The following is a 24,781-nucleotide window of genomic DNA, read 5'->3' as shown; positions in this document are numbered from 1 at the left end:
CAGGCCTAAGCTGTCAGTCGGACATCCTTAGTGCTGCCAAGGAGGCAGGAGAGGCTCCCACCACCACCACTGCTGTGCTCAGAGGTGCACAAGCCCAGCTTGTGGCTGAGTGGAGCTCCCCCTATGGGAGTGCACTGACCAGGGGCAGCTCCTGTGTTGAGTGTCTGCCCCCTGGTGGTCAATGCGTGTCATAGCGACCAGTCGTTCTGCCAGTAGGGTCAATTTGCATATTACCCTTTAATTATATAGGATTATATAGGATGTTTCTTGAGTCTCTCCCACTCTGAAATCAATAAAAATATATTTTAAAAAAATACTGTACACAGTGTTCCCATCTAAATGTGTGTGCCCACGAGAACCGGAACATAACCTTGTTTGTAGCAGCATTACTCCTAAAAGCCAAAGGTTCCAACGTGCACACAATGGAATCTCACCAAAAGGCTGCCGGCTTGATTCCCGGTCAGAGCACATACCTAGGTTGTGGGTTCGATCCCCAACTGGGGCATTTCCGGAAGGCAGCCAATCGATGCTCTCCCACATCAAGTTCTCTCTCTCCCTTCCTCCCCTCTCTAAAATCAGTAAGCATATCCTCAATGAGAATTCAAAGAAAAAGTCACAACACGAGAAACCTTGAACACGTGGTGCTCAGTGGAAGAAGCCGGACACAAATGACCACGTCGTGTGACTGTTTATATGAATGGCCAGAAAAGGCCAATCCACAGAGACAGAAAATAGATGGTTGCCAGGGGCTGGGAGGAGGCGGGGTGACCATTACTGAGCGTGGGGTTTCTTTTGGGGACAATGAAATGTTTTGTTTTAAAATATATTTTTATTGATTTCAGAGAGAAAGGGAGAGGGCCAGAGATAGAAACATCAATGATGAGAATCACCGATCGGCCGCCCCCTGCACACCCTCCAACCGGGGATTGAGCCTGCAACCCAGGCACGCGCCCCTGGCCGGAATCGAACCTGGGACCCATCAGTCCGCAGGCCGACGCTCCAAGCACTGAGACAAACAAGCCAGGGCACCATGAATGTTTTAGAGTAGACAGCGGTCATACCCCACGGACACAGACAACAGGGCGGTGAAGGCCTGGGGTGGGGGACGGGGCGGGCGAGAAGGGGTCAATGGGGAAAAACCAGATCCTTTAAACAATATTTAATTTGTAAAAAACAAAGTAGATAGTGGTGATGGTTGCACAATCTGGCAGTATCCTGACAACCACTGAGTGGCACTTTAAATGAGCAGACGGGGTGTGCAGACCCTCTCACTAACACCTGGTCGGCCCTCTGCACTCAAAAACTCCCAAATGGGGATCAAAACTCCTGTTTTCTAGCTTCAGGGGTGAATGAGCTGATGTGAACCCACGGGTGGGAGGCCAGGGGCATGCATGGCCCCACACCATCTATCTGTATAAAAGCGTGATATGCTAATTAGACCGGACAGCGGACGGCCTTCTGGAGGACGCCGGGGCTGCGAGGGCCGAGCCCCTTGCACGAACTGCGTGCACTGGCCTCTCGTGCTCAACAGAGGGCTTGAGCGTCCTGGTCTCGGTAGCCACGGGGGTCCCGACAGCCGGTTTCGGTCCTCTTCAGGGACACTTGGCGCCAGGATTAGAGCCCGAACCAGCCGAGGGGCAGTGGACGCTTCTCACCAAGAGCAGGGCTGTCCTGCAGGCCCCACCGGTTTCTCCACCAACGAGAGACGGGCCACGGGATCGGACACAGGAACAGGGCCTTCCTGGTTCCCGTCGAAAGGAGCGGCTAAAGGGTGTCCCCCTCCTCCCCGGACGGCGGGCTGGGGAGGAAGCCACTGCAGCTCACACAGGACGTTCTTAAAATACAGTCCGTAGTCCACGCAACTGTTTAGAAAAGGTTTATTGAACACGGGAAGAAAACTTGAGACCCAATGGGACAGAGCTGCCCCTTTCGCTGTGCCGGGTGCCAGCCGAGACCATGGGTTCGGCCGGGAGCTCGGAGCTCGGGTGGCCCGTGTCTGTGGCAGGAGCACACCCCAGTGACAGGAGAGAAGCCGGACAAGTGGACGTGCAAACGCTGCTTCGCACACGTGTGTCCTCGGACACACGAGACAACAGGATGGCGTCTCTGAAAGACACCGCGTGGCTCCGTGGAGGGCGGGCTGGACACGCTCGTTTCCTTTTGTCTGTCCGTCTGGACTCGCACCAACGCGGCCAGGTCGGCGGCGCCTGGGGGCGCTGTCACCGACCTCCTGCCCAGGACGGCGTGCTGGTGAGGAAGGGCCGCCGCCTCCCCGGGTCCTCCTCCGGGCGCCCCGCTCTGGAAGGCTCTCCGCCCGCCCGGCGCAGAAGGCACAGTGCCGCTCGGCGTTGGTGGGGCCGGCCTAGCGGATGGGCCTGAAAGGAAACCCCATGCCCGAGAGGAAGGAGTGCCCGGGGTGCGTGGGCAGGGCGGGGTGGGCGGCGGGGTGGGCAGGCACGGCCCCGTAGCCCAGCGGCGGCGTGTGGATGTGAGGGTAGAACCCCGGGGGGAGGGCCGCGTGGGGCGACTGTGGCACGGGCCCCGAGATCACCAGCTGCAGCAGGCTGCGGACACAAGGAGGAGGGTTAGCACCGGGTCCCAGAGAGGCCTGGACACACACAGCCCCCACACAGGCACCGAGGCACCGGATGCGGGGACAGAACAGGGAGACGGAGGGTGGTTTGTGGCTGGGGAGGAGCAGGAGGGGGGACAGGATGAGGCTGGGATGGGGCAGAGAAGAGAGGAAGGCCAGCAGGGGGGACAGCCAGACCCTGCATGTGACAAGGGGACAATGCGGGGAGGGCCTGAATGCCATCCCCTCCTGACACTCCTTGAAGGGTTTCCTCTGACCAGTTTCATCCTTTCCGACTTCCCTCTCCTCGCCCAGCAGGCTCAGCAGAGCTCCTGAACCTCCAGCTTTCCAGACGCAGCCCCACCCCGCTGTCAGCCTGAGGACCAACTCCTGGCCTCGTCCCCATTGGAAAGCCGCGCCCCCGGGACAGGCCGGCTCCTGGCTCTGCTCCCCCTGCTCCGCAGTGAGCGGCCACAGTGCCTGCCTTTGGCGGACACAATGTTCCATGTGATGTAACACTGCACTCACAGTTCCCAGCCACTGGCCACAATGTTACCTTCAGGGGAAACATGTCCTATTCTGATGTCACCCTGGGAGGTACTGAGTGTCCCCGCTGTGGGGCAGTTAGGGAGCTTCCAGGTTTGTGCTGACAATCCTGCATTTGCATGTAACGTTTCTGTGCGCCTAACTTCTGCTTCCTAGAGTCAGTGACTTAATCAGAGTAAGTAGAATACCTCATTATGGAAATCAGTCAAGTGACAGCCGCTACTCAACAACAAAACCAGCTTTGTCCTAAGCGCTCCGCGGAGGAGGCAGGAGGACTGCCTGGTACAGTGGCTTCCCGCCTTCCAGAGAAAACCGGAGGCAGCGGGAGGTAAGGAAGCTGCCTGAGGTCACACTGAGGAAGCAGAGGCAGGGATTCTTCCCAGAAGCGGGGCGACCAGTTCCTGCTTTCCACCCCCAGGACCCTGCTGCCCCAAAGCACAACCACCCCCACTCACGGGGAGTCCCACGTGGCACAGGTCACGCTGGGAAATCCAGTGTCACCCCGCTTAGTCCTCACTGCAACCCCAGGAGGTCGGTGAGTCAGTGCCCCCATTTTACAAGGGGGTCAACCGAGGCTCAGAGACAGGCAGAGACCACCCAAGCAGCACAGCAAACCAGACAGAACCACGCTCAGCTCGCGGCCAGCGCCGCACGATGCCAAGGCGCTGGCCTGACCGACAGGCCGTGCCCTGCTGCGGCTCTGCTCTGTTTCCCGAAGGGCTACCAGCTCACGGCGCCACCGCAAAGCCGGTGGGTGCACGAGCGCTCAGTGAGCCTCCGCGCCGATTCCGGTTCTTTCCTCGACTCCAGCAAGAGGACCACCGTTCCATCTTTGTTATATCTGATTTACCTGACGTGGCCTTCCTCCCCTGTGGGGCACGCCGTCCTATTTGTCCCCTGCTTACCATCAGTCCTTAAGGGCCTCCTTACATACAGAGGCTTGGACCCTGCAGGCCCGGACGGGGGCCCACCCTGCCTTGCACCCCCTGCAGCCCCCACCCGGCTGGACTCTGGAGAGGGCACTTACTTATTGTGGGGCAGCCTGGAGCACAAGGTCCTCAGATCATCTGAAACCAAGGAGACACGGAGTTAGGGACGGAGACGACACGATGGAACGTTCTCGGACGGCTTCTGAAGGGTGCTGGTGAGCAGCCATCCTGCCTGAGACCCCGCTTCCCAGGCGTCGTTCAGAAGCTGCATTCTCTTCCCCCGCGTTCGCTTTCACACACGGGGCCCCAGACAGAACCGCCGCTGAGGGAAGGGCAGCTCTGCCGGCGGTTTGTCAGAAGCCGGGAGGCAGGGCTCTCCCCGGCAGATCAGCCGCCCGCGGCAGGAAGAGCCGGTAAGATGGAAACCCATCACCAGAGACCACAGCCGGGGGGCGCGGGCAGCTTCTGGGAGCCAGCGGTTCAGAGGGGAACACAGCCCTAGCCAGTGTGGCCCGGAACACCAAAGGTTGGTGGTTCGATTCCTGGTCAGGGCACATATCCAAGTTGCAGGTTTGATTGTGGTTGGGACGCGTAAGGGAGGCAACTGAGCCATATTTCCCCTCTCACATCAATGTTTCTCTCCTCCCCTCTGCCTTCCTCTCTCTCTGGAATCCATGACACTCCCCTCCCCCTCACCACCCCCAAAAAAGGGGCAAACACAGGTGTCATCAGCACAGGCTCCTTCACCTGGGAGCCATCGAGCACTAAAATGCAGGAGAATCAGGGAACCTTAACACAGGGGAGGGGAATGTTCTATACATTTCAATCCATGCATTTTACTGCGTGTAAATTATGCCTCAATGAAAAAGGAATGAAAGGGAATCTTCGCAGAAGAAGAAGACCGCCTCAGAGGAAAGACAGGAAGCTCTCACTCCTCTCGGAGTCCCAGGCCTGGCAGCGAAGGCCAGGCGCCACGGCGACGTCACGGTCACAGTGCTCTGCCCGGTACGTCCTGAGCCGCCCCCTCTTCCCACGCTCCCTAACGGGAAGAAGTCCCAGGAGAGGCGGCACACGGCACCGGCCCGGCCCGTGTTCTGTGGGTGGGCTGTGGCGTCGCCCCCCCACGAAGGCCAGGGCAGGGAGCCACCCACCTCTCGTGCACAGCAGCGCTCCGGAGGCCATGGCCACCTGCAAGGCCTGCGCGAGGCGGTCCAGGGAGAGCTCGATCTCCTGGGAGGCGTTGAGGGGGTTCAGCTCGTCCGCCAGCCGGTTGACCTCCTCGACCAGCGGGACCATGTGGTCGAACAGGACGAGCCCCAGGCGCCCGTAGAGGCTCTTCTCGGTGAGGTGCACCTGCAGCGCCATGAGCACCTGCAGCACGCTGAGGTGCAGCCTGGAGTACAGCAGGTGGGGGTCTCGGTCCAGCCCTGCCGAGTCCGGGGCGGCTTTGGCGGCGACGTGGCCGTTGGCCAAGGAGGGCCTCTTCTTCCTTCTGTACGCCAGAGGGGCCTTCACGCACCAGCGGATCAGCCCCGTGAGCGGCGTGAGCTCTAAAAACCCGATCGGGAGGTTGGGCGCAATCGGAGTATTTAAAAAGGTGATGAGGATCAACCTCGAGTCCTCAGAGATCCAGGACACAATCATTTCCAGCAGGTCCAGCGGCGGGATGAGGTCGTCTGCAAAGACAAGCCACGTCAGGAGGGTTTCCGGGCCCAGAGCCAGCAGGGGGCGGAGGGGCGGAGCCCTAGGTTCACAGGACGCATCACCCCACGCCCGCCTTGTCTACTCTGCTCGTCCGCTTTCCGTCTCCTTCCCGGGCCGTCCCCTCCACGAGGGCTGGGACTCCTGTCTCAGTGACAGGCCCGCCTGGCCAAGGGCTTCTCCCAGCTGCAGTCAGATGCCATCTAATGGCCACCTGAGGGCCTCTCCTGGCATCTTGCTAAGGAAGTCTCCAAATCCTCACCACGCCCGGCTGGTGTGGCTCAGTGGTTGAGCGTCAATCTACGAACCAGGAGGTCACAGTTCGATTCCCGTTGGGGGCACATGCCTGGGTTGTGGGCTCGATCCCCAGTGGGGGGCGTGCAAGAGGCAGCCGATCAGTGATTCTCTCTCATCACTGATGTTTCTATCTCTCTCTCCCTCTCCCTTCCTCTCTCTGAAATCAGTGAAAATATATTTAAAAAAATAAAAAACAACCTCACCGAGAGCAGGCCCGAGGGGCACGCCTCCCAGCTGGAGGCGCTGAGGACGCGTCCCCCTGAGGAGGGACGGCTGCCAAAGGTGTTTCCTTGGAATCTCCTCACGAGGAAACAAACCAAGAAGCCAAACGGAGCGACATTCCGCACAACAGGCCCGAGCCCTTTCTTTCCTTTTTTTAAAATATATTTTATTGACTTTTTACAGAGAGGAAGGGAGAGGGACAGAGAGCTAGAAACATCGATGAGAGAGAAACATCGACCAGCTGCCTCCTGCACACTCCCCACCGGGGATGTGCCCGCAACCAAGGTACATGCCCTTGACCGGGATCGAACCTGGGACCCTTCAGTCCGCAGGCCGACGCTCTGTCCACTGAGCCACACCGGCTAGGGCGGCCTGAGCCCTCTCAGCAGCCAGTGTCCGCGGACGTGTCTGCCAGCGCCGGGGACTGTTCTAGACTCAAAGACCAAAGTGACATGACGGCTCCTGCGAGGAAGCTCCTGCGCTGGAGCCTGAGTTCTCCTGACCCCGGGGGAGAGGAGGCTCCCAGAGACTAACAGGCCGTCAGGGAGGCCGACACAGGCTCTGAGACAGCAAGCAGTGTCCTCTCAGGCTTCCTCTCTTCGGTGCGGCCACGATGTCATGGTTACATAAGTGAACGGCCTGTTCTGAGGGAACACATGCTTCAGCGCTTGACACTGGCAACAAACTCAAAGGTTCAGGGAGCCCTGGCCGGTTTGGCTCAGTGGATAGAGCGTCGGCCTGTGAACTGAAAGGTCCCAGGTTCGATTCCGGTCGGGGCACATGCCGGGTTGTGGGTTCGATCCCCGATGGGGGACTTGCAGGAGGCAGCCGATCCATGATTCTCTTCCTCATGGATGTTTCTATCTCTTTCTCCCTCTTCCTTTCTCTCTGAAATCAATAAAAATATATTAAAAAAAAAAAAGTTCAGGGAGAAGTACCTGTGCTTGAGAGTGGGCAGGAAGGAAGGAGGGCGAGCAGGGGCACACACTGTCCACTGGGGAACCAGGCGAGCCGCCTACCTGAGGACAGGTCGTACAGCGCGGTGACGGAGGTGATGAACTGGCAGCAGAAGCGAGGGCTGGCGCTGAAGATCTGCCGCAGCGTCTGCACGGAGCCGGGCACCAGGCAGCAGTAGTCGTCCACGAGGGCCCTGGCCAGCCGCACGCAGTACACCACAGGCGTCCGCTGCAAGGAAGCCACAGCCGCGTGACCACGGGGGTGGCGGGCCGGCGACCAGCAGCCGTGCACAGCGGGTGCAGCCCGGCCACAGCCCTGGCGGAACCCTCCAGCGGGCCAGGACCCGAAGGGCTGGCACTCCCGCCCGCAGACCCGCTCCGCGCCCACGGCTGCTGTGAACGCGGGCACAGACACAGCCCCGCGCACACGCCGGCCCCCGTCGGAGGCTGCTGTGACAGACGTGAGCCGATGCGCAGAGCCTGAAGTATCTGCTACCCTGCCCCCTCCGTAAAAGGCTGCCGACCCTTGCTTCGAAGTCTCCTTAGGAAAGGTCATTTCTGACTCCCGCAAACCTGCAGCTGAGACTCCCCCGGGGAAAGCGAACGGCTGCCACCGTTAGAGCTCCCGGGTCTGGGAGCCGCCACGGAGCGAGCGGCACGCTGCGTTCTGACAGCCCTGTCCTCGCACAGGTTCCCTGGTGCTTTCAAGTCTCACACCCCCATTGCCCGGCCCTTTTCCTTCGCACTCAGATGCCGATCGTAACTACTGCCACGTTCAACGCCACAGTTCCAGGGCCCCAGCGTGGCCTCCAGGGGAAACTGCAAGGAGACCGCCGGCCAGACGGGCCATTCGGGCTAAACTCTGCCCACGACACCGCTCCATCCACCGCTGCCTTGCCTCGGGAGGAGGCTCAGCCCCTCCCAGTGTGGCAAACCCCGACCCAGACCACGGAGACCCCATCCTGCTGTTCTGATCTGCTCCCCTTCTGCCAGAATGCCAGCCCGACTGCGTCATGAGAGAGAGAGAGAACACCCTGTGATGGGTCACAAGGTGCTAAGCTGGGCTTCACTAGGCTGTCAAGGGGCAGAGGTTAAAGGGGGCACACATGGCCAATTCAGATGCCCCAGAAATCAGACTGATGAGAACGAAGGCAGACTCCGCTGAGATTTGCCTGTGTACTACAAAGATAAACGTATCTTTCTGCTGGCCAAATTTTTAAAAAATTAATTTCAGAGAGAAGTATTGGTTTGTTGTTCCACTTGGTTGATTCTTGTATGTGTCCTGACCGGGGATCGAACCCACAACCCTGGTGTATGGGGACGATGCTCTAACCAACTGAGCTACCCAGCCAGGGCTTGCTAGCCAAATTTTAACGATAAGAAAGATTACAAGATGCCCTGGCCCGGTGGCTCAGTCGGTTGGAGCGTCACCCCACACACCAAAAGGTTGCTGAGTTTGATTTGGGTCAGGGCACATTCCTAGGTTGCAGGTTCAATCCCCAGTTGGGGTGGGTATAGGAGGCAGCCAATTGATGTTTTTCTCTCACATAGATGTTGCTCTCTCTCTCCAAAAAGATCAATAAAAACATATCCTTGGGCGAAGAGTTAAAAAAAAAAGGCTACAAGAAAAATATTTAAATACCATTTTTAAAAATCATTTCAAGAACTTGGGAATGAACAGGTTTGTGAAACTTAATGCAATACATTCTGTTAGCATAGCTGAGAATATTAATAAAAAATCTCACTTAAGCCCTAGCTGGTTTGGCTCAATGGACAGAGCATTGGCCTGCGGACTGAAGGGTTCCAGGTTCAATTCCAGTCAAGGGCACATGCCTGGGTTGCAGGCTTGATCCCCAGTGGGAGGTGTGCAGGGAACAGCCAATCAATGATTCTCTCTCATCATTGATGGTTTCATCTCTCTCTCCCTCTCCCTTCCTCTCTGAAATCAATAAATATAATTTTTTAAAAAATCTCAGTTAATAATTACTCTAAGTAGATTATCAATTTTTCAAAGACTCTGAGTAACAAAAAATGAAAACAAAATGTATGTTCCAAAATAACATCTAACAAAACATCAACTGTAAAGAAACACTTTTCCTTTGATATTTAAAACACTCTAGAGCCCTAGCCAGTTTGGTTCAGTGGATAGAGGTAATCTTTTTTATTTTTTTAAAAATATATTCTATTGATTTTTAAAAGAGAGGAAGGGAGAGGGATAGAGAGAGAAACATTGATGAGAGAGAAACATCGATCAGCTGCCTCCTGCACACCTCCTACTGGGATGTGCCCGCAACCAAGGTACATGCCCTTGACCGGAATCGAACCTGGGACCCTTGAGTCTGCAGGCCGACGCTCTATCCACTGGGCCAAACCAGTTAGGGCTATAGAGGTAATCTTGACAGCCTTCGGACTGACATTTTCAACCAAGAAAAGTGATTTTTCACTTGTCCTGAAGACAGAGCCTTTCTTTTTAAAGGTAATGCACCATCACAAACTACTGTTTCCTCAAGAGCGGTTATCACTTGTAGATAAAGACAGGTCTGGGGCTCAGCATCCGGGGCAGCGACATCAGGCAGACCGCACGCGGCAAAGGCCTCTCAAGAAATCCCGCCACTTGAACACCCCTCCTCGGAGCCGGGGAGAAGGCGTTTCTAGAGAGTACCTGGAGCCAGGAGGCTGCACACTCCAGCACTGGGATTCGACACACAGCCACGGCCATGGAGACCAGTTTTCCCAGCAAGCTCATCCGGCTGTCATCCGCTTTGTTCCCTTGGGGGCTGAAAAGGGATGAGAAAATAATCTGCCGGACAGAGTCCTTGGATTGGTCCTGGAAATAATTGCACATGATTTCAAGCAGTTGGAGCTCCTGGAGTGAATTCAATCTCTATAAAACAAACCCAGGAGAAGCGATGAGACACGGAGCGTGAACAGGCGCACGAATTCATTCCCACAGTAAGAAAACGGGCCGCTCTCTCCCCCAGGGAACTGCCCCCGCCCCGAAGCCCGGGTGCCCGGGAGGAGACCTCCACGGCGCCCCCCCGGGAAATGTCATTACACCTCACGGTGCACCAGCCCGGGGCCTGCAAAGCGCCTCCTGAACACCAGGGAGGCACGGCTGTCACACGCCCGCCAAGCAGGCACCAGCCGAGCCACGCTCAGGGCTCCAGAGGAGCCAGACCAAGGGCGAGAGCGGAGCCCGGCCGGGCAGGGCGCGGTGGTCCGGCCAACCCTGGACGCCGAGCCGGGAGAGCGCGGGAGAGCCGCCCCGGCCGCGGGCCCCGGCCGCCCAGCCGCCGCACCTTGGGCTGCGCGCCGCGCTCCTTGGGCACCTGGTACACGAACTCCTCGAGCAGCTCCACGGGGCCCTTGTCGCCGAGGGGCAGCGGCGCGCTCTGCAGCTGGCTGCTGAAGTACACGTCCAGGTGGTACAGCACCTCCTTGGCGGCGCTCAGCGCGTCCCGGCGCAGCAGCGAGTGGCGGATGTCGCTCATGGCGCGGCCGCCGCGGTCCGGGGCGCCGCGAGCGCGGCGGGACTTCCGCCCCGAGCCCCGCGGACGCGCCCGCCGCCCGGGAGACAAAGAGGCCGCGACCCGCACCCCGCCCGCCGAGCCGGGCCTGGGCCGCGGCGCCCGCCCGCCCGCCGCTCCCGGCTCGGGCCCGCTCAGGGGGCCATCTCGTCCGCCAGCCAGCGGGAAACCCCGGGGTGCGACCGCGGCGCCGCCGAGAGCTCGGGAGCCGACGCCGCGGAGGCGAACGGCGGGGGACTGCCGAGCGCGGCGACGGCGGCCCGCAGGGGTCAACACAGTCCCGGCGAGCGCCCGCTCTCGGGAGGGCGCCACCTGGCGGCGACGTCTGCGGGCGCGGAAGGGCGCCGCCGCGGCCGGAGGTGCGCGCCCCGCAGGCCCCGCCCCCGCGCCGCGAGACCGCCCGGGGCCCTCGGGCGCGCAGGTTGTCGCCCGCAGCGGCCAAGGCCGAGTGACAGCCGCCACCGAGTGCTCATTGGGTCCTGCGCTCCCCTCCACCCCGCCCCCCGCAGGACGGGCAGCCGGCCCCTCCCTTTGTCCCCGAGCCCGGTTCAAAGCCCACACGTTCACTGTCCTTTCCCACCACCAAGCACAGGGTGGGAGCGCAGGGCGCGGGCTCAGCCTCAGCAATTCACTTTGAAGAACGTATCTCGTCTGAACTCCAGGGGCTCCGATGTCAAATGATGCCTCCCTACCAGTTCCTGTCCCGAGTTCTGTTCCCCGATCCCTTCCGAGTGGCCTGGGAGGGAACCTCGGGTACTCTGCTCCTGAAGGCTCTCCCATCCTAAAACCCTCAGCACTTCCTATGAGTCTCTCTCTGCACTGAATTACTTGTGCTTAGTTAGGAATGAAAATATAGGGCAGGCACTGGTCAGTTAGAACACCGTCCCAATAATCCAGGGTTTCAGGTGTGATCTCGGGTCAGGGCACACACAAGAAGCAACCAATGAATGCGTAAATAAGCGGAACAACAAATTGATGTTTCTATCGTCCATCTCTCTCCCCCTTCTTAAAACCAATCAAAAAAAATTTTTTAAAAGGACAGAAAATACTTAATATGGCCACAAGAGGTCAGTGGAGGGCTGACAGGAGGCCACAAGCTCAACAGGCCAGAGTGAGGGTGCTGGTATAGTTAAGGAAAGGAGAAAAAAAGTCAAGCCTTGCCCTGGGAAAGTGGTCGGCAAACTGCGGCTCGCGAGCCACTGCGGCTCTTTGGCCCCTTGAGTGTGGCTCTTCCACAAAATACCACGGCCTGGGCGAGTCTATGTTGAAGAAGTGGCGTTAGAAGAAGTTTAAGTTTAAAAAATTTGGCTCTCAAAAGAAATTTCAATCGTTGTACTGTTGATATTTGGCTCTGTTGACTAATGAGTTTGCCGACCACTGCACCTGGGAGAGATGAGGACATGAAGAAGGCAGAGCCAGGCACAACTCCAAGTTACTGAGACCCTCCTGCACACCAGGGGACACAGCCACGGGGCCCCTCCTGTCCCGGAGCCAAGTCTAGTGGGAGACCAAGGTCACTGGGAACCTGAGAAGTCACCAGGACTCCAGAAGCTCCGTTCCGACAGGCTGAGTGAGCAGAGGATGACCGAGGAGGGTTTCCATTAGGCACTCAGTAAGCCCTACCTTTCTCTTCCCTTCCTTAACCACTGAAAGGCGATTTATAAACACAGAACAGAAAGAAAAAAACATGCTCAGAAAGTATCCATATGCATAAATAAATGAACTATATTTAAAATGAACTATATTTAAAAGGCAGTAACACTCTTCCATTCTCATTTCTTCTTTCTCTCACAATGTGCAGCAGCAGGTAGGAAGATCTCTCCGAGGTTGCTCCAGAGGCCGTGGGAGTGAATGTTCCGGTAGACACGGGGCTCTGCGGATGGGGCCCCGGCCGCCTGGGGGCAATGCTGGCACCAGGCCCGGTCACCTCGGCACCACTCGTTCGTGGTCTGGTTGGTGGCGGCCAGGAACAGAGCAAAGCACAGGAAGCCGCCCAGGAGGAAGCTCAGCACCAAGACGAAGCCCAGCAGGAAGACGATCCTGGGAAAGGTCAGGAACAGGTGCTGCGGGCCAAGAAGCAGCGGCACGTTAGGCCACGGGCTGACACGGTAGGGTCAGCACCCGCCAGCCCTGGTCTCATCCACGAGACTGTCAGAGCTGCCTCCCAGCTCACCCCCCCCTCCGTGCACATCTACCCACTCAACACAAGTCAGAACCACACACAGCACTGACCAACAGCCCGGGGAGACACCCTGCATATACAAGAGCTTAGCATGGGATGAACGAAGTGTGTACGCCGGAGGAAAAGGGAAAAGACACTCGGGAGATGGTGCTATGCCACTTACCTTCTTATAAAAACAAAAAGAAATGCAGGTACCTCTGAGTCCATGCATTACAATAAAATCCAGATGGACAGAAGACTCCCCCCCCCTCAAAACGAAACGGCCAGAGATACAGTACAAGGGTGCTCACTGTACAGTGGCACTGAATTTATGAATGTGCATCCACGAGGAAGAGTAAGACTCTGGGACAGTCAAACCATGGCATAATCAGGAGCCAACCAAATAAGGCCAACGTCCAGGCACTGATTTGGAAGAGATGCTGGTGACATACTGCCCCGTGAGAAAGACAAGACGCAAGGATCACCATGGGTCCTGTCTGTGCGAACACGACTCCATGGACATGTATGGCAACATAAACAAACGTAGGAAAAAAGCCTGAAGTATACCCACCAAACTATAAAAGAAGTTGCCTCTGGAGTGAAAGTGTCGGGAGGGGAGGGGTATGTTTTCATTTCTTCTTTTTTTTTTTTCAAGATGTTTTAAATTTTCTTTCCTTCCCCACCCAGCTTTAACATATAATTGATGTATAACATTGTGAAAGTTTAAGGTGCACACAGCAGTGCAAAATGTACTGATTTTCTATGTATATATATTGAAATGATTACCACAGTAAGGTTAGCTAACATATCCAGCACCTCACAGTTACACTTTCTCTTTGTGGTGGGAACTTTTAAGAGCTAGCCTCTTAGCACCTTTCAATACACAATACACTGTTACCTAGGCGCCATGCTGCACATACACCCCCAGGACTCGTTCATCCGTGGACTGAAGTTTGTGCCCTATGACCACCTTGACTTATTCCCACCTCCCCCCTTTATTTTAAACACCTCTGACTGCTTGAATTTTTATAAGTTATTTTTTATAATAAAGAAATTTGAGAGTTCAATATTTTTGAAAGTTAGGGAAAAAGAGAAGCAAACAATTATAAAAACTCTTGATAGGAGAGAATTTCTAACTGAAGTTACAAAGAAAAAGACACATTTGAAGATGAAGAATATTTAAACTTTTTATATAAAAAACACACACAAGCCCTAACCGGTTTGGCTCAGTGGATAGAGCGTCGGCCTGCGGACTGAAGGGTCCCAGGTTCAATTCCGGTCAAGAGCATGTACCTTGGTTGCGGGGGAGGCAGCTGATTGGTGTTTCTAACTCTCTATCCCTCTCCCTTCCTCTCTGTAAAAAATCAGTAAAATATATTTTTTAAAAAACACAAAGAAAAACACACACACACAAATAGAAAATACAAGAAGAAACTATTGTTATTATGTAAAGACCTTAAATCAAAAGTTGGTCCTAATATCAAACAGGACAAACAGTTAAAGAACATCATTCACAAAAGAAGATATACAAATGAATGACGAAGTAATCAAAAGTAATGAAAGAAATGCCTTTTTAAAAGGCACACCATATTTTCCTATCAAACTAGAGGCGCCTCCCAGCCAGCAGCGCCATGCCGGCTCTGAGCTGTGAAACCATGTACTCGGTGCTCTACCATCAAGGTTTTAAACGCAATCTGACAACAGATGTTAATATTAGAAAACTTACAAGTGCCGATCATCTTTGGCCCAGCATTCATATTTTTTGGCATCTAGCCTAAAGAAAGTCCTCAATACAAAACTGAAACCACACACACAGACTGCCATTGCCGAGGGGAAAAGGCACCTCGCCAGCGGGGACAGCTGGTGGCCACCCCTGACCGGCCAACCCAGGCTTCCCTGACCCTAGGCTCCGCCTGATGGGATCGAGAGGAACTCACGACTCTACTTAGGAAGCACCTTTGCAAAGAAAAAGGTAACCTTCATCTAATCAAGGCTCTAGAACTAGCTTCCAGTTTATACTACTACTAGGAAACAGAGAAAGATTAGATGACACAATTTCGAAACAGACAAATCTAGAACGTGGAACATTCTAATAGGCACCCAGACTACTAAATGCCCATTTCACACACAAAAAGCAGGGCGCTGCTTGAAACTAAAAAGACACACTCAAATGTGATGCATAATTATAAAGTGGATTCTGGCCTGGCCAGCGGGGCTCAGTGGTTGAGCATCAACCTATGAACCAGGAGGTCACGGTTCCATTCCTGGTCAGGGCACATGCCCAGGTTGTGGGCTCGATCCCCAGTGTGGGGAGTGCAGGAGGCAGCCAATCAGTGACTTTCACTCATCATTGATGTTTCTCTCTCTCTCTTCCTCTCTGAAATCAATAAAAATATAATTAAAAAAAAGAGAGAGAGTCCTAGCTGGTTTGGCTCAGTGGATAGAGGCCTGCGGACTGAAGGGTCCCATGTTCAATTCCAGCGAGGGCACGTACCTCGGTTGCAGGCTCCTCCCTGACCCCAGCCCTGGTTGGGGCTCTTGCAGGAGGCAACCAATCAATGTGTATTTCTCTCAGATCAATATTTCTGTCTTTCTCTCTCTTCCACTCTCCCTAAAAATCAATGGAAAAATATCCTCAGTGAGAATTAAAAAAAAAAAAAAAGATGGAGAGAGGCTGGAAAGTAGCAGCTTTCCTGTATATATCTCTTTAAAAAAAAAAAGTGGATTCTGGTCCAAGGAGGTAAAAGAGCTGGGCTGACTATAATAAAAATACCAAGTGTTGGCGAGGACGTGGAGAACGGGAACCGCTGCCTGCTGGTGGTGGGAATGTGAAACGCAGCTGCTCTGGGAACCAGCCTGGCAGTTCCTCAATCGATCAGTTTCCATCTGACCCAGCAACGCCACTCGCAGCCATCGAGCTCAAGAGAAAGAAAAACCTATGTCCACCCAAAAGCTTGTACACAAATGTTCACAGCAGATTTATTCAAAAATAACCAAAAAGTGACAACGCCCAATGTCCATCAACTGACGAATGGAACAAAATGTGGCAATTCCACACAATGGATCTTTTTCAGCCATAACAAGAAACGAAGTCCTGATTCATGCTGTAACATGGATGAACCTTCAAAAAGTCATGCTCTGTGAAAGAAGCCAACCTGCAAGGCCACATATTGTGTAATTCCATTGATATGAAATGGCCAGAAAGGTACATCTATAGGGACAGGAAGTCGATTAGCGGGGGCCATGGCTGGGGGGAGAATGGAATGGGGAATGACTGCTAATAGACACAGCGTGAGGAAATACTTTCTGGCGTGATGCAATATTCTGAAATCAGTAGTGATGGTTACACAACCCTGCACATACGAACATCACTGAATTGTATATTTTGAAAGGGTAAATTTTACGGTATGTGAATTATTTACCAATTTTAAAAGATTATATATCAATTTTTAAAAAGGAATGGCTTCATGTTTTTACTGGGAAAACAAAATGTCCTTTTTCCAATTGGAAACTGGAAGTCAGAAATATACAGCCCACAACAAAATTACCCGAATAACTAATTACCTGAATAAGAAAGACGGTGTCAATATCCTGGGAGTGTCCAAGGTCATCTACGTAAGTCTCCTGGTGCAAGTCCGACAATACCACCAGCCGGACCAGAAACACAGTGGTCACGATGGCCATTGTGGCAGCTGACGCCGTCAATGTCAGGAGGTAGATAAGGAAGTACCTGGCGTTCCAGGCCCCGATGCAGTTGTTCACCCACACACAGTGATGGTCAAAACGGTGCACACACCGGTTACACACACCTGCACAGAAACCGGTGGTTCTTGATGAGACAATGACACCATGCACACCCACTGACGTTGCCACAAACTGGCGGTCTGAGCTGGGGGAATGGCAGGCAGCTGCTGTCACCAAGCTGTTAGGACTGCAGTGTCCAATACAGCAGCCACTAGCCCAGCCACAGGTGGGTACTGAGAACTAGATATGTGGCTACGAGAAACACTTGAAAAAATACTTTGTTGACATCAATAAACGTACAGATGTTTTCCAATTTGTGAACTAATCCTTTTGAGTTGAATGTGAATAATACTGAGATGACGCAAGAGTTGGTGAATTTACTTAACTTAGTTTCAAAACTAATGCCTTTGCTTTAAAGTCAAATCAATTCTTCTGACAAAAATGAACCATTATATTAATGTAGATGTGGATATTAAAGGAAATGACTTTTTGGTACTGATTCAGTTACTGAAAAACTTACAAAAATGTTGGGAATAGCTTGGGTAAGTGAATCTGCTATTCCAACTGTAAATTGTATGAAATCTAAATACAGATCCAGTATTTTCAATGAAAATTTAGGGTCTGGATGAGAGGTGCTGTAAACATAAAATATATATCAGATTCAAAGACTCAGTATGAAAAAGAATATAAACTATCCCATGAATGATTTTTTAAAAATATATATTTCTGAATTGATTTCAGAGAGGAAGGGAGAGGGAGAAACAGAAACATTAATGATGAGAGAGAATCATTGATTGGCTGTCTCCTGCAGGCCCCCCACTGGGGATCAAGCCCACAACCCAGGCTTATGCCCTGATAGGGAATTGAACCGTGACCTCCTGTAGAGAGCGCCTGGGAAGGCACATGAGCTTTTCTTTAATTATTGTCAGCTGAATCCAGTGGCGTTGGCAGAGCCACGTCCTGGAAACACACCTTGCCAGAGGCAGGAGTGTTGTCAGCCTGACCTTCAGCTCAGGTGCCAGGGGGTGGGTTTCATTATCTAAATCCAGCCAAGCACCAGGAACAAACACGATTATCCGGGCCCACCCAGAAGTGACGATTACAAAGAAGCCTTAAGAATGCACATAATCTCCTTTGTCTTGGGCTTTAGTAAAACTTCCTGGTATTTTGCTGTATAAAATAAACTCGCTGTATTGGCTCTGGGTCCCTGTCTCTCCATCAGAGGACAGTGGTCCCACCCAGTCCCAGCTTTCCCTACTGTATTTGTGTCTGTCTCATTTTCTCAATCCCCCGTTGCCCCTACTCAGGAACCGGACCACTCTCTAGCCGCACTGGATGCGGAGAAGAGAGAAATATTAATAACCTCCTGCTTTGTAGGCTGACACTCAACCACTGAGCCACACCAGCTGGGCATGAATGATTTTTTTGTATTGACTATATGCTAAAATAGTATTGTAGATATGTTAGGTTGAGTAAATTATATGATTAAAATTAATTCCACCTTTTTGGTTATCCTCACCTGAGGATATTTTTTCCATTGCTTTTCAGAGAGTGTGGGAGGGTGGGAGGTGAGAGGCGGAAAGGGAGAAAGGGGGAGAAGGGGAGAGAGGAAGAGGGAGGGAGGGAGAGAAAGAGAGAGAGAGAGAGAGAAACAATGTGCAACCCAGGTAAGTGCCCTTGACTGGGAATTGAAACCATGACCTTTCGGTGTACAGGCCAACGCTCTAACCACTGAGAACACCGGCCAGGCCAAATTTCACCTATATTTTACTTTTGTAAGGTGGCTGCTAGAAAATTTAAAATCATGTATGTGGCTCACATTGTATTTTTTTGGACAACTCTAGTCTAGAATGTTGGTAACTCCCCTGAAACACAGGCTCTGCCAGGACTGAAATCTGCAAGCGCAGTACCCTGCAGACACCTCTCTTGGGCAGCATGCTGTCCACGGGGCAAAGGAAGGCCGTCATGCCCAGGACTGAGCGTGGCCCATTCATTATAGAAGAATACAAGACCTCACCCCAGGCATCTGAAAGAAACCACTATGGGGCCCCTACCAGCAGGGGCTGCCCCATGTCTGGGAGCCAAATGGCCCTGCTTCCCACGTCTGTAACGTTCCCTTACAGACGCAGCCGTGCTGTTGTGGAGGGCGGAGCTGGAGCAGCCAGGGCCACTTACTGCAGTGCTTGGATCGTGCTGGCTTCCTTAGATCACAAGTAGGGCACCGCCCGTTCTTCGGGAACATCACTTCATCGAATTCATAAACTTGAAGAAACAATGCTTCGTTTGCTTTTGTGACGGTACCTGAAAGTAAGGACAGATGTCAGTTTCAAGCAATACAGGACTGGACAGTCACAAAACCTGACCTGACACAGCACAAGAAAACTGCCGTATTTAATAAACAACTCATTTTATAATTTTAACAGCTTTACTGAGAAATTAAAACCCCAAATCACCTATTTAAAAATGTACAATTCAATAGTTTTTGGTACATTCAGAGTTGTGCAACCACAATTTTAGAACATTTACATCACCTCCAAAAAGAAATCCTTTAGCCCCACTTCTCTCTAATCCCCTAACTTCAGGCAACCACTAACCCATACACCTGTCTCCATGGATTTGCCTTTTCTGGATACTTGTATGTAGAATCACGCAATATGTGGTCTTTTGTATATGGCTTCTTTCACTAACGTAATATTTTCAAGATTCCCCCATGCTATAGCAGGTGCAAGCACTGCCTTCCTTCTTGTTGCTGAAGAGGAGTTCATTAAACAGGCAAACCACATTTTATCTACTCATCAGCTGATGGACATTTAATGCTTCACGGACAGGAAAGGTATAAAGTAAAAAAACGGGAAGGGAGTAATATCAATCAGAAGACAGACAGTATAGGAACATTAATATCAAACGAAAGAGTCTTGGAAACAATGACCAGTGACAGAAGTTCATTATATTTTGAAAAGAGATTCAAGGAAGTGGTAATACTAATTCTAAATGTGAATGCATCTAGTAAGAATACATGTATAGCTAATAGACATACACACATGCACACACACCAGTTTCCAAACATATTGAGCAAAAACTTACAAGAAGAAATCTGTCAAATCTACTATCAGAATGAGATAACATACCTCTCAGTAAGTGATCAAACAAAAAACATAGTATGAATATAAAAGATTTGAACATAATTAACAAACTTGATATAATGTACTTATATAGTTCTCTGTATCCAAGAACAAATTCTTTTTTAAGCACACACAGACCATTTACAAAAACCACATGCCCAGGCATAATGCAAATATCAATAACATTTTCAAAAGAAATAGTATCCTACAGACCATAAGCTCTCTATATAATACAATTAAGTGGAAGTATCAAAAATTTAAACTAAAGAATTCATATGGAAAATTATTTTTAAACTATAATTAATCTTTTTATTTTTTATTTTTTTAAAAATATATTTTACTAGCGTTCCCGTTGCAGGAAAAATCCTGCAATAGGGTTTCCTGCTACACTCTACCCCGCCTCCGCTCCTCCCTTGTCGCCCGCCCCGCCTTCTCCGCCAGCCTGCCTGCTTTTCCCTTCGCCCCCGGCCCTGCCTTCGCTCCTCCCTTCTGCAGCTCTTGGCTTCTTTCGACGCTGTCTTGATATGCAAATTAACCACCATTTTGTTGGATAATTTGCATACTCGTCCTGATTGGTTGGCAGGCGTGGCTTGGCTGGTGGGCGTGGCTTAGGTGTAGCAAAGGTGCGGTCAATTTGCATATTTGTCTATTATTAGATTAGATTGATTTTTTTACAGAGAGGAAGGGAGAGGGAGAGAGAGAGATAGAAACATCGATGAGAGAGAAACACCAATCAGCTGCCTCCTGCACACGCTGTACTGGGGATGTGCCCACAACCAAGGTACATGCCCTTGAGCAGAATCGAACCTGGGACCTTTCAGTCACAGGCCGACGCTCTATCCACTGAGCCAAACCTGTTTCGGCACATATGGAAAATTTTTAACTGTTCTAAATAACCCATGGTCAAAGAAGGAAAAAATAAAATTAGAAAACTCTCAAAACTGAAAGATCATGCCCTGGCCGGTTTGGCTCAGTGGCTAGAGCGTTGGCCTGCGGACTGAAGGGTCCTGGGTTCAGTTCCGGTCAAGGGCACATGCCTGGGTTGTGTGCTCGATCCCCAGTGTGCGGGCGTGCAGAAGGCAGCCGATCGGTGATTCTCTCTCATCACTGATGTTTCTATCTCTCTCTCCCTCTCCCTTCCTCTCTGAAATCAATAAAAATATATTTAAAAAAACACACGGAAAGATCATGAAGACACTAACTATCAAATCTTTTCAAGGTCTTCCAGGGATCACTAGTTGCTTGCAGCACTATTAGTAAGACTGACAGTTGAGCTGTCTATACCAAGAGCCTCAACTTACCAGGGTCGGTTACACAACTCAGGGTGAAAAAAACCAGGTTTACAACCAGCAGCAGATAGGGCAGAAGAAGGTAACACAAGGAGAAGTCCAGCTCTTGACAGTAGCCCAGTATTTCCCAGGTGTATTCAGTATAAACCATTCCTTGCAAGACGAGGTGCAGGATGATGAAGGTGTGGTTTCTGAAAGGAAGCAGGCACAGGGCTTGTTCCGGGGCTTCTCCATGAGGAAATCATACCGTACTAACGGAAATCATACCGTACTAACGGAGATCGTACCGTACTAACGGAAATCGTACCGTACTAACGGAGATCGTACCGTACTAACGGAAATCGTACCGTACTAACGGAAATCGTACCGTACTAACGGAAATCGTACCGTACTAACGGAAATCGTACCGTACTAACGGAAATCATACCGTACTAACGGAAATCATACCGTACTAACGGAGATCGTACCGTACTAACGGAAATCATACCGTACTAACGGAGATCATACCGTACTAACGGAGATCGTACCGTACTAACGGAGATCATACCGTACTAACGGAAATCATACCGTACTAACGGAGATCGTACCGTACTAACGGAGATCATACCGTACTAACGGAAATCATACCGTACTAACGGAGATCGTACCGTACTAACGGAAATCATACCGTACTAACGGAAGGTAACCACGGGAAACTACTTCCTTTGGGCTTGAGGTGTAGTAAGAATTACGTAAGAAACTATGTGACACATCTGGCACAGTGCCTAGTACATGGTCAGCACTCAAATGTTACCTATTATTATGATCATCTATCTTAGGAATTGAGATCTCAGTATCGGAATATATTTCTTTTTACAGAAATGCATATCAATATGTTCCCACCCTTTAAATACTTTCATTTAAAAATACACATGGCCAACCCCGGAGAGGACAGGCAGATTATCTGTGAGGAGAGGCTCTGAAGCCAGGACTCTCCATCCTTTCCAGCAGCTTTTCTGTAGCTGGGAACCACAAGGAGCTTCCTGAAGCCACACGATCGTAACAAGTAAGCAAAACAGGAAAGAATACCGTGTATGAAAGAGGTAATGAAGCAATCTCAGCATGGCCCTCTGAAGCCATTCTGGAATTATATAGGCAAATACCTAAAACAAAGAAGAGAGAAACATTCAATTTCATTTTTCATTCTCCTCCGACCCCCAATTAGATGCTGCCCGTTCAGCTGCCAATACTGGTGATGTTGTGCTGCTGCACATGGGCAGAGAAGAGCTTTAAGAGAGAATAAAGAGGCGCTAGCTGATTTGGCTCAGTGGATAGAACATCGGCCTGTGGACTGCAGGGTCCTGGGTTCGATTCTGACCAAGGGCACATGCCTGGGTTGCGGGCTCCATCCCCAGTGGGGGGTGTGCAGGAGGCAGCCGATCAATGATTCTCATCATCGATGTTTCTATCTCTCTCCCTCTCCCTTCCTGTCTGAAATCAATAAAAATATATTTAAAAAAAAAAAAGAGAGAGAGAGAGAGAGAATAAAGAGGATGGCTCCCCCAGCTGGCCTTCCTTGAAGCCAGCTCCTCCATTCCACCCTCACCTCAAAGAAGGCACCATGTCAGGGTCTTCGAGCTAAGGGTGGCTGGGGCAGGTAACGCTGATGGGAACGCCATCCTTCCCCTGCCTTGGTTCAACCCTACCTTCCAAATCCCACCTCCCAAGCCAACCCCTTCCCACGGGCTGCTCACCCTGATTTTGCTCACTTTGATCCCTGAGGGAGTGTGGGCAGCCCGATGCTCAGCTTTCTGCTCCTACATCCCCCGTTTCACCCTCGGGCCGCTCCAGGCAGACACTGCTCAAACCCATGCCCAATCACAGGCACCAGATCCAGAGAAACACAGGCAACCTTAAGGATGCTACCTTCTCTCAAGGCATCAATACAGGATTACTTTTAACAATAAGGAGGGAAAAGCCCAGAAAGGGCGACTGCCACAAATGAAAGAACAAGGGACACATGAATAAAAATGGCATCTCTCCTTCGTCCTGTCAGGAAACGGTGAGCTTTTTAGACTGATGTGTTCACAATCCAGGTCTCCCAGCGTCATTGTTACCTGTGCGCCTCCTCTGACCAGGCCTTTCAGGTAACGGGTTTTCAAGCAGATGCAGAGCGTAACACCACCAATCAGCAGCAAAGCCAAGTAGAATGAGAAGAGAACCAGGAAGTCCATCCTGGGGCTACAAAGGAACAGAAAGAGTGTGACGATACTGAGGGATTCATTCCATGGCTTCTATTCTCAGACATCGACTCCCTACATGGCTCCCAAAACAAAATTCACCAGCCCTTAAAGCACACACTGCCTCTTCAGTCGGACAACCCAGAAGGCCTGGGTGCTCTCTCTCCTTCAAAATTCCTTAATCAAACCACTGCGGCCTGCTTTGGGGCATCTCCTATCTGCAAATTCCAAAATAAAGTGGGGAAGAATATGCAAAAATGCATTCACCCTTCCTCCCCCCAGCAACAAACCATTCTGTTACTTCCTTAAATATAAACAGTCACACAGATAGGAACACAGAGCGTAGCCAACAGAATCTGTTGATGCCACTGGACCAAGCATCCCCGGGAGGCCGGCAGGGGCCCAGGACCAGGCAGCCTGGGATGCATGAAGGACAGGCCTGTGTAAGTAACTGGGGTGGTTACTTAGTAAATATGATCTGGGCCAGACTTCCAATGGAGATAACCAACTAGAAGCTATTCATGAGCTGGGACAGAGGGAACAAAGAGCAGCAATTCTCACCGGGTGGCTCGGGGTCCTCAGCCTACATACTTCTTGTCTGGAGGATGATTTCCGGCAGGCAGCGCTGGCATTCCTCCTCCCAGCATTCACAGAGAATTCCAACGGCACCTCCTCTGGCGCAGAGGCATGCGCCCCGAACAACAGGTGACCCCCCGAGTTGCGCGAGACATGGTTCCGCCAGGAGGCTGAATCTGGCTGCGGACGGTGGTTCCACACTCGCCTGAGACCACTCACGTCGCAGGAGGCACGGAGGCACGCGCTGTGGAAAAGAATGTGGACGTCGGGGGGAGTCGGGACTCCGCAGGGTGATAAGACTTCTGGAGGAAAAGCTAATTGGGAAGAATTACGCTGCGAGCCCCTACCTATCCCTGAGGGGCCCACGTTGGGGACCCGCCAGAAGGGCCCCCCCGAAGCTACCCTATATCCTAGGGTCGCGGCCGGTGGGCCTCGCAGGAGCTTGCCCCTGATCCTGGGGGCCGGGGCGGGGGGGTGCAGAAGGGAACAATGTGGGTGCCGGGCCCCGGGCGGGGTGGACCTGTGCTGCGTCCTCCCACACACCGATGGGAAGGATGGAAAGGGCGGCCACACAGACGGACGGACGTCCCTGAGCCAGCGGGGGCATCTCAGGGCCCAGCGGAGAACGCCTTACCTCCCAGGGCGACCAACTGACCGCCCGCCGCAACGCACCCGCGCCGGCAGGGCGCGCCCCCAGAATTCCGTCGCACCCGTGACGTCAGCGCGCGACGCTGGCGGACAGACCGACTTCCGGCGGAAGTGCGGGCTGCCGCGGCGCGGGGGAGTCTGCTGTTTGCGTTCCGCCTCCTCGAGGGTGTCCGTTGTTGCCCTCTGGGCGCCTCGGGACCGTGGTGGAGGCCAAAGGCTGGAAGGTCGAACTTCTAGCGCATTTGCTACAGATCTTACAAGAAGGCCGCCCT

At 52.4% G+C, this 24,781-nt stretch overlaps 2 protein-coding genes across 3 annotated transcripts; both read right to left on the bottom strand.

The window, feature by feature from the left end:
• Positions 1-1,860: 1,860 nt before the first annotated feature.
• Positions 1,861-11,047, bottom strand: INTS15 (integrator complex subunit 15). Of its 2 annotated transcripts, none has more exons than XM_008156002.3 (6): positions 10,523-11,047; positions 9,886-10,107; positions 7,287-7,452; positions 5,199-5,723; positions 4,146-4,185; positions 1,861-2,564 (listed from the first exon to the last, which is right to left on the bottom strand). In XM_008156002.3, the coding sequence occupies exons 1-6, from the start codon at positions 10,712-10,714 to the stop codon at positions 2,363-2,365; spliced, it is 1,347 nt and encodes a 448-aa protein (XP_008154224.2). In that variant the 5' UTR covers positions 10,715-11,047; the 3' UTR covers positions 1,861-2,362. The 2 variants fall into 2 exon arrangements, with proteins under 2 accessions (XP_008154224.2, XP_027987703.2); XM_028131902.2 differs by having other exon boundaries at positions 10,553-11,047.
• A 1,404-nt stretch (positions 11,048-12,451) lies between these two features.
• On the bottom strand, positions 12,452-24,581 carry ZDHHC4 (zinc finger DHHC-type palmitoyltransferase 4). Its single transcript, XM_008156000.3, has 8 exons — positions 24,496-24,581; positions 23,847-24,105; positions 23,163-23,286; positions 22,135-22,208; positions 21,079-21,257; positions 18,831-18,956; positions 16,476-16,720; positions 12,452-12,813 (listed from the first exon to the last, which is right to left on the bottom strand). Exons 3-8 carry the CDS (start codon positions 23,277-23,279, stop codon positions 12,523-12,525), a joined length of 1,032 nt encoding a protein of 343 aa, XP_008154222.2. The 5' UTR covers positions 23,280-23,286; positions 23,847-24,105; positions 24,496-24,581; the 3' UTR covers positions 12,452-12,522.
• Between the last annotated feature and the right edge of the window lie 200 nt (positions 24,582-24,781).

Source organism: Eptesicus fuscus, chromosome 6, assembly GCF_027574615.1.
Source record: "Eptesicus fuscus isolate TK198812 chromosome 6, DD_ASM_mEF_20220401, whole genome shotgun sequence".
NCBI classification, from domain to species: domain Eukaryota; kingdom Metazoa; phylum Chordata; class Mammalia; order Chiroptera; family Vespertilionidae; genus Eptesicus; species Eptesicus fuscus.
Note: the sequence above shows the minus strand (reverse complement) of the source record. Positions and strands in the feature narration are given on the sequence as shown.

Excerpts from the sequence above, each read along its gene's own strand:
- INTS15 (XM_008156002.3), bottom strand. The coding sequence starts at position 10,714 with ATGAGCGACATCCGCCACTCGCTGCTGCGCCGGGACGCGCTGAGCGCC. Across the intron at positions 7,453-9,885 it reads GTGCAGCCTCCTGGCTCCAG|CGGACGCCTGTGGTGTACTG; the intron begins GTACTCTCTAGA and ends GCTTCCTTGCAG. Across the intron at positions 2,565-4,145 it reads TCCAGGCTGCCCCACAATAA|CCTGCTGCAGCTGGTGATCT; the intron begins GTAAGTGCCCTC and ends TTGTGTCCGCAG.
- ZDHHC4 (XM_008156000.3), bottom strand. The coding sequence starts at position 23,279 with ATGGACTTCCTGGTTCTCTTCTCATTCTACTTGGCTTTGCTGCTGATT. Across the intron at positions 18,957-21,078 it reads GAGTTGTGTAACCGACCCTG|GTACCGTCACAAAAGCAAAC; the intron begins GTAAGTTGAGGC and ends CCTTACTTTCAG. Across the intron at positions 16,721-18,830 it reads AGCACGATCCAAGCACTGCA|GTGTGTGTAACCGGTGTGTG; the intron begins GTAAGTGGCCCT and ends GTTTCTGTGCAG.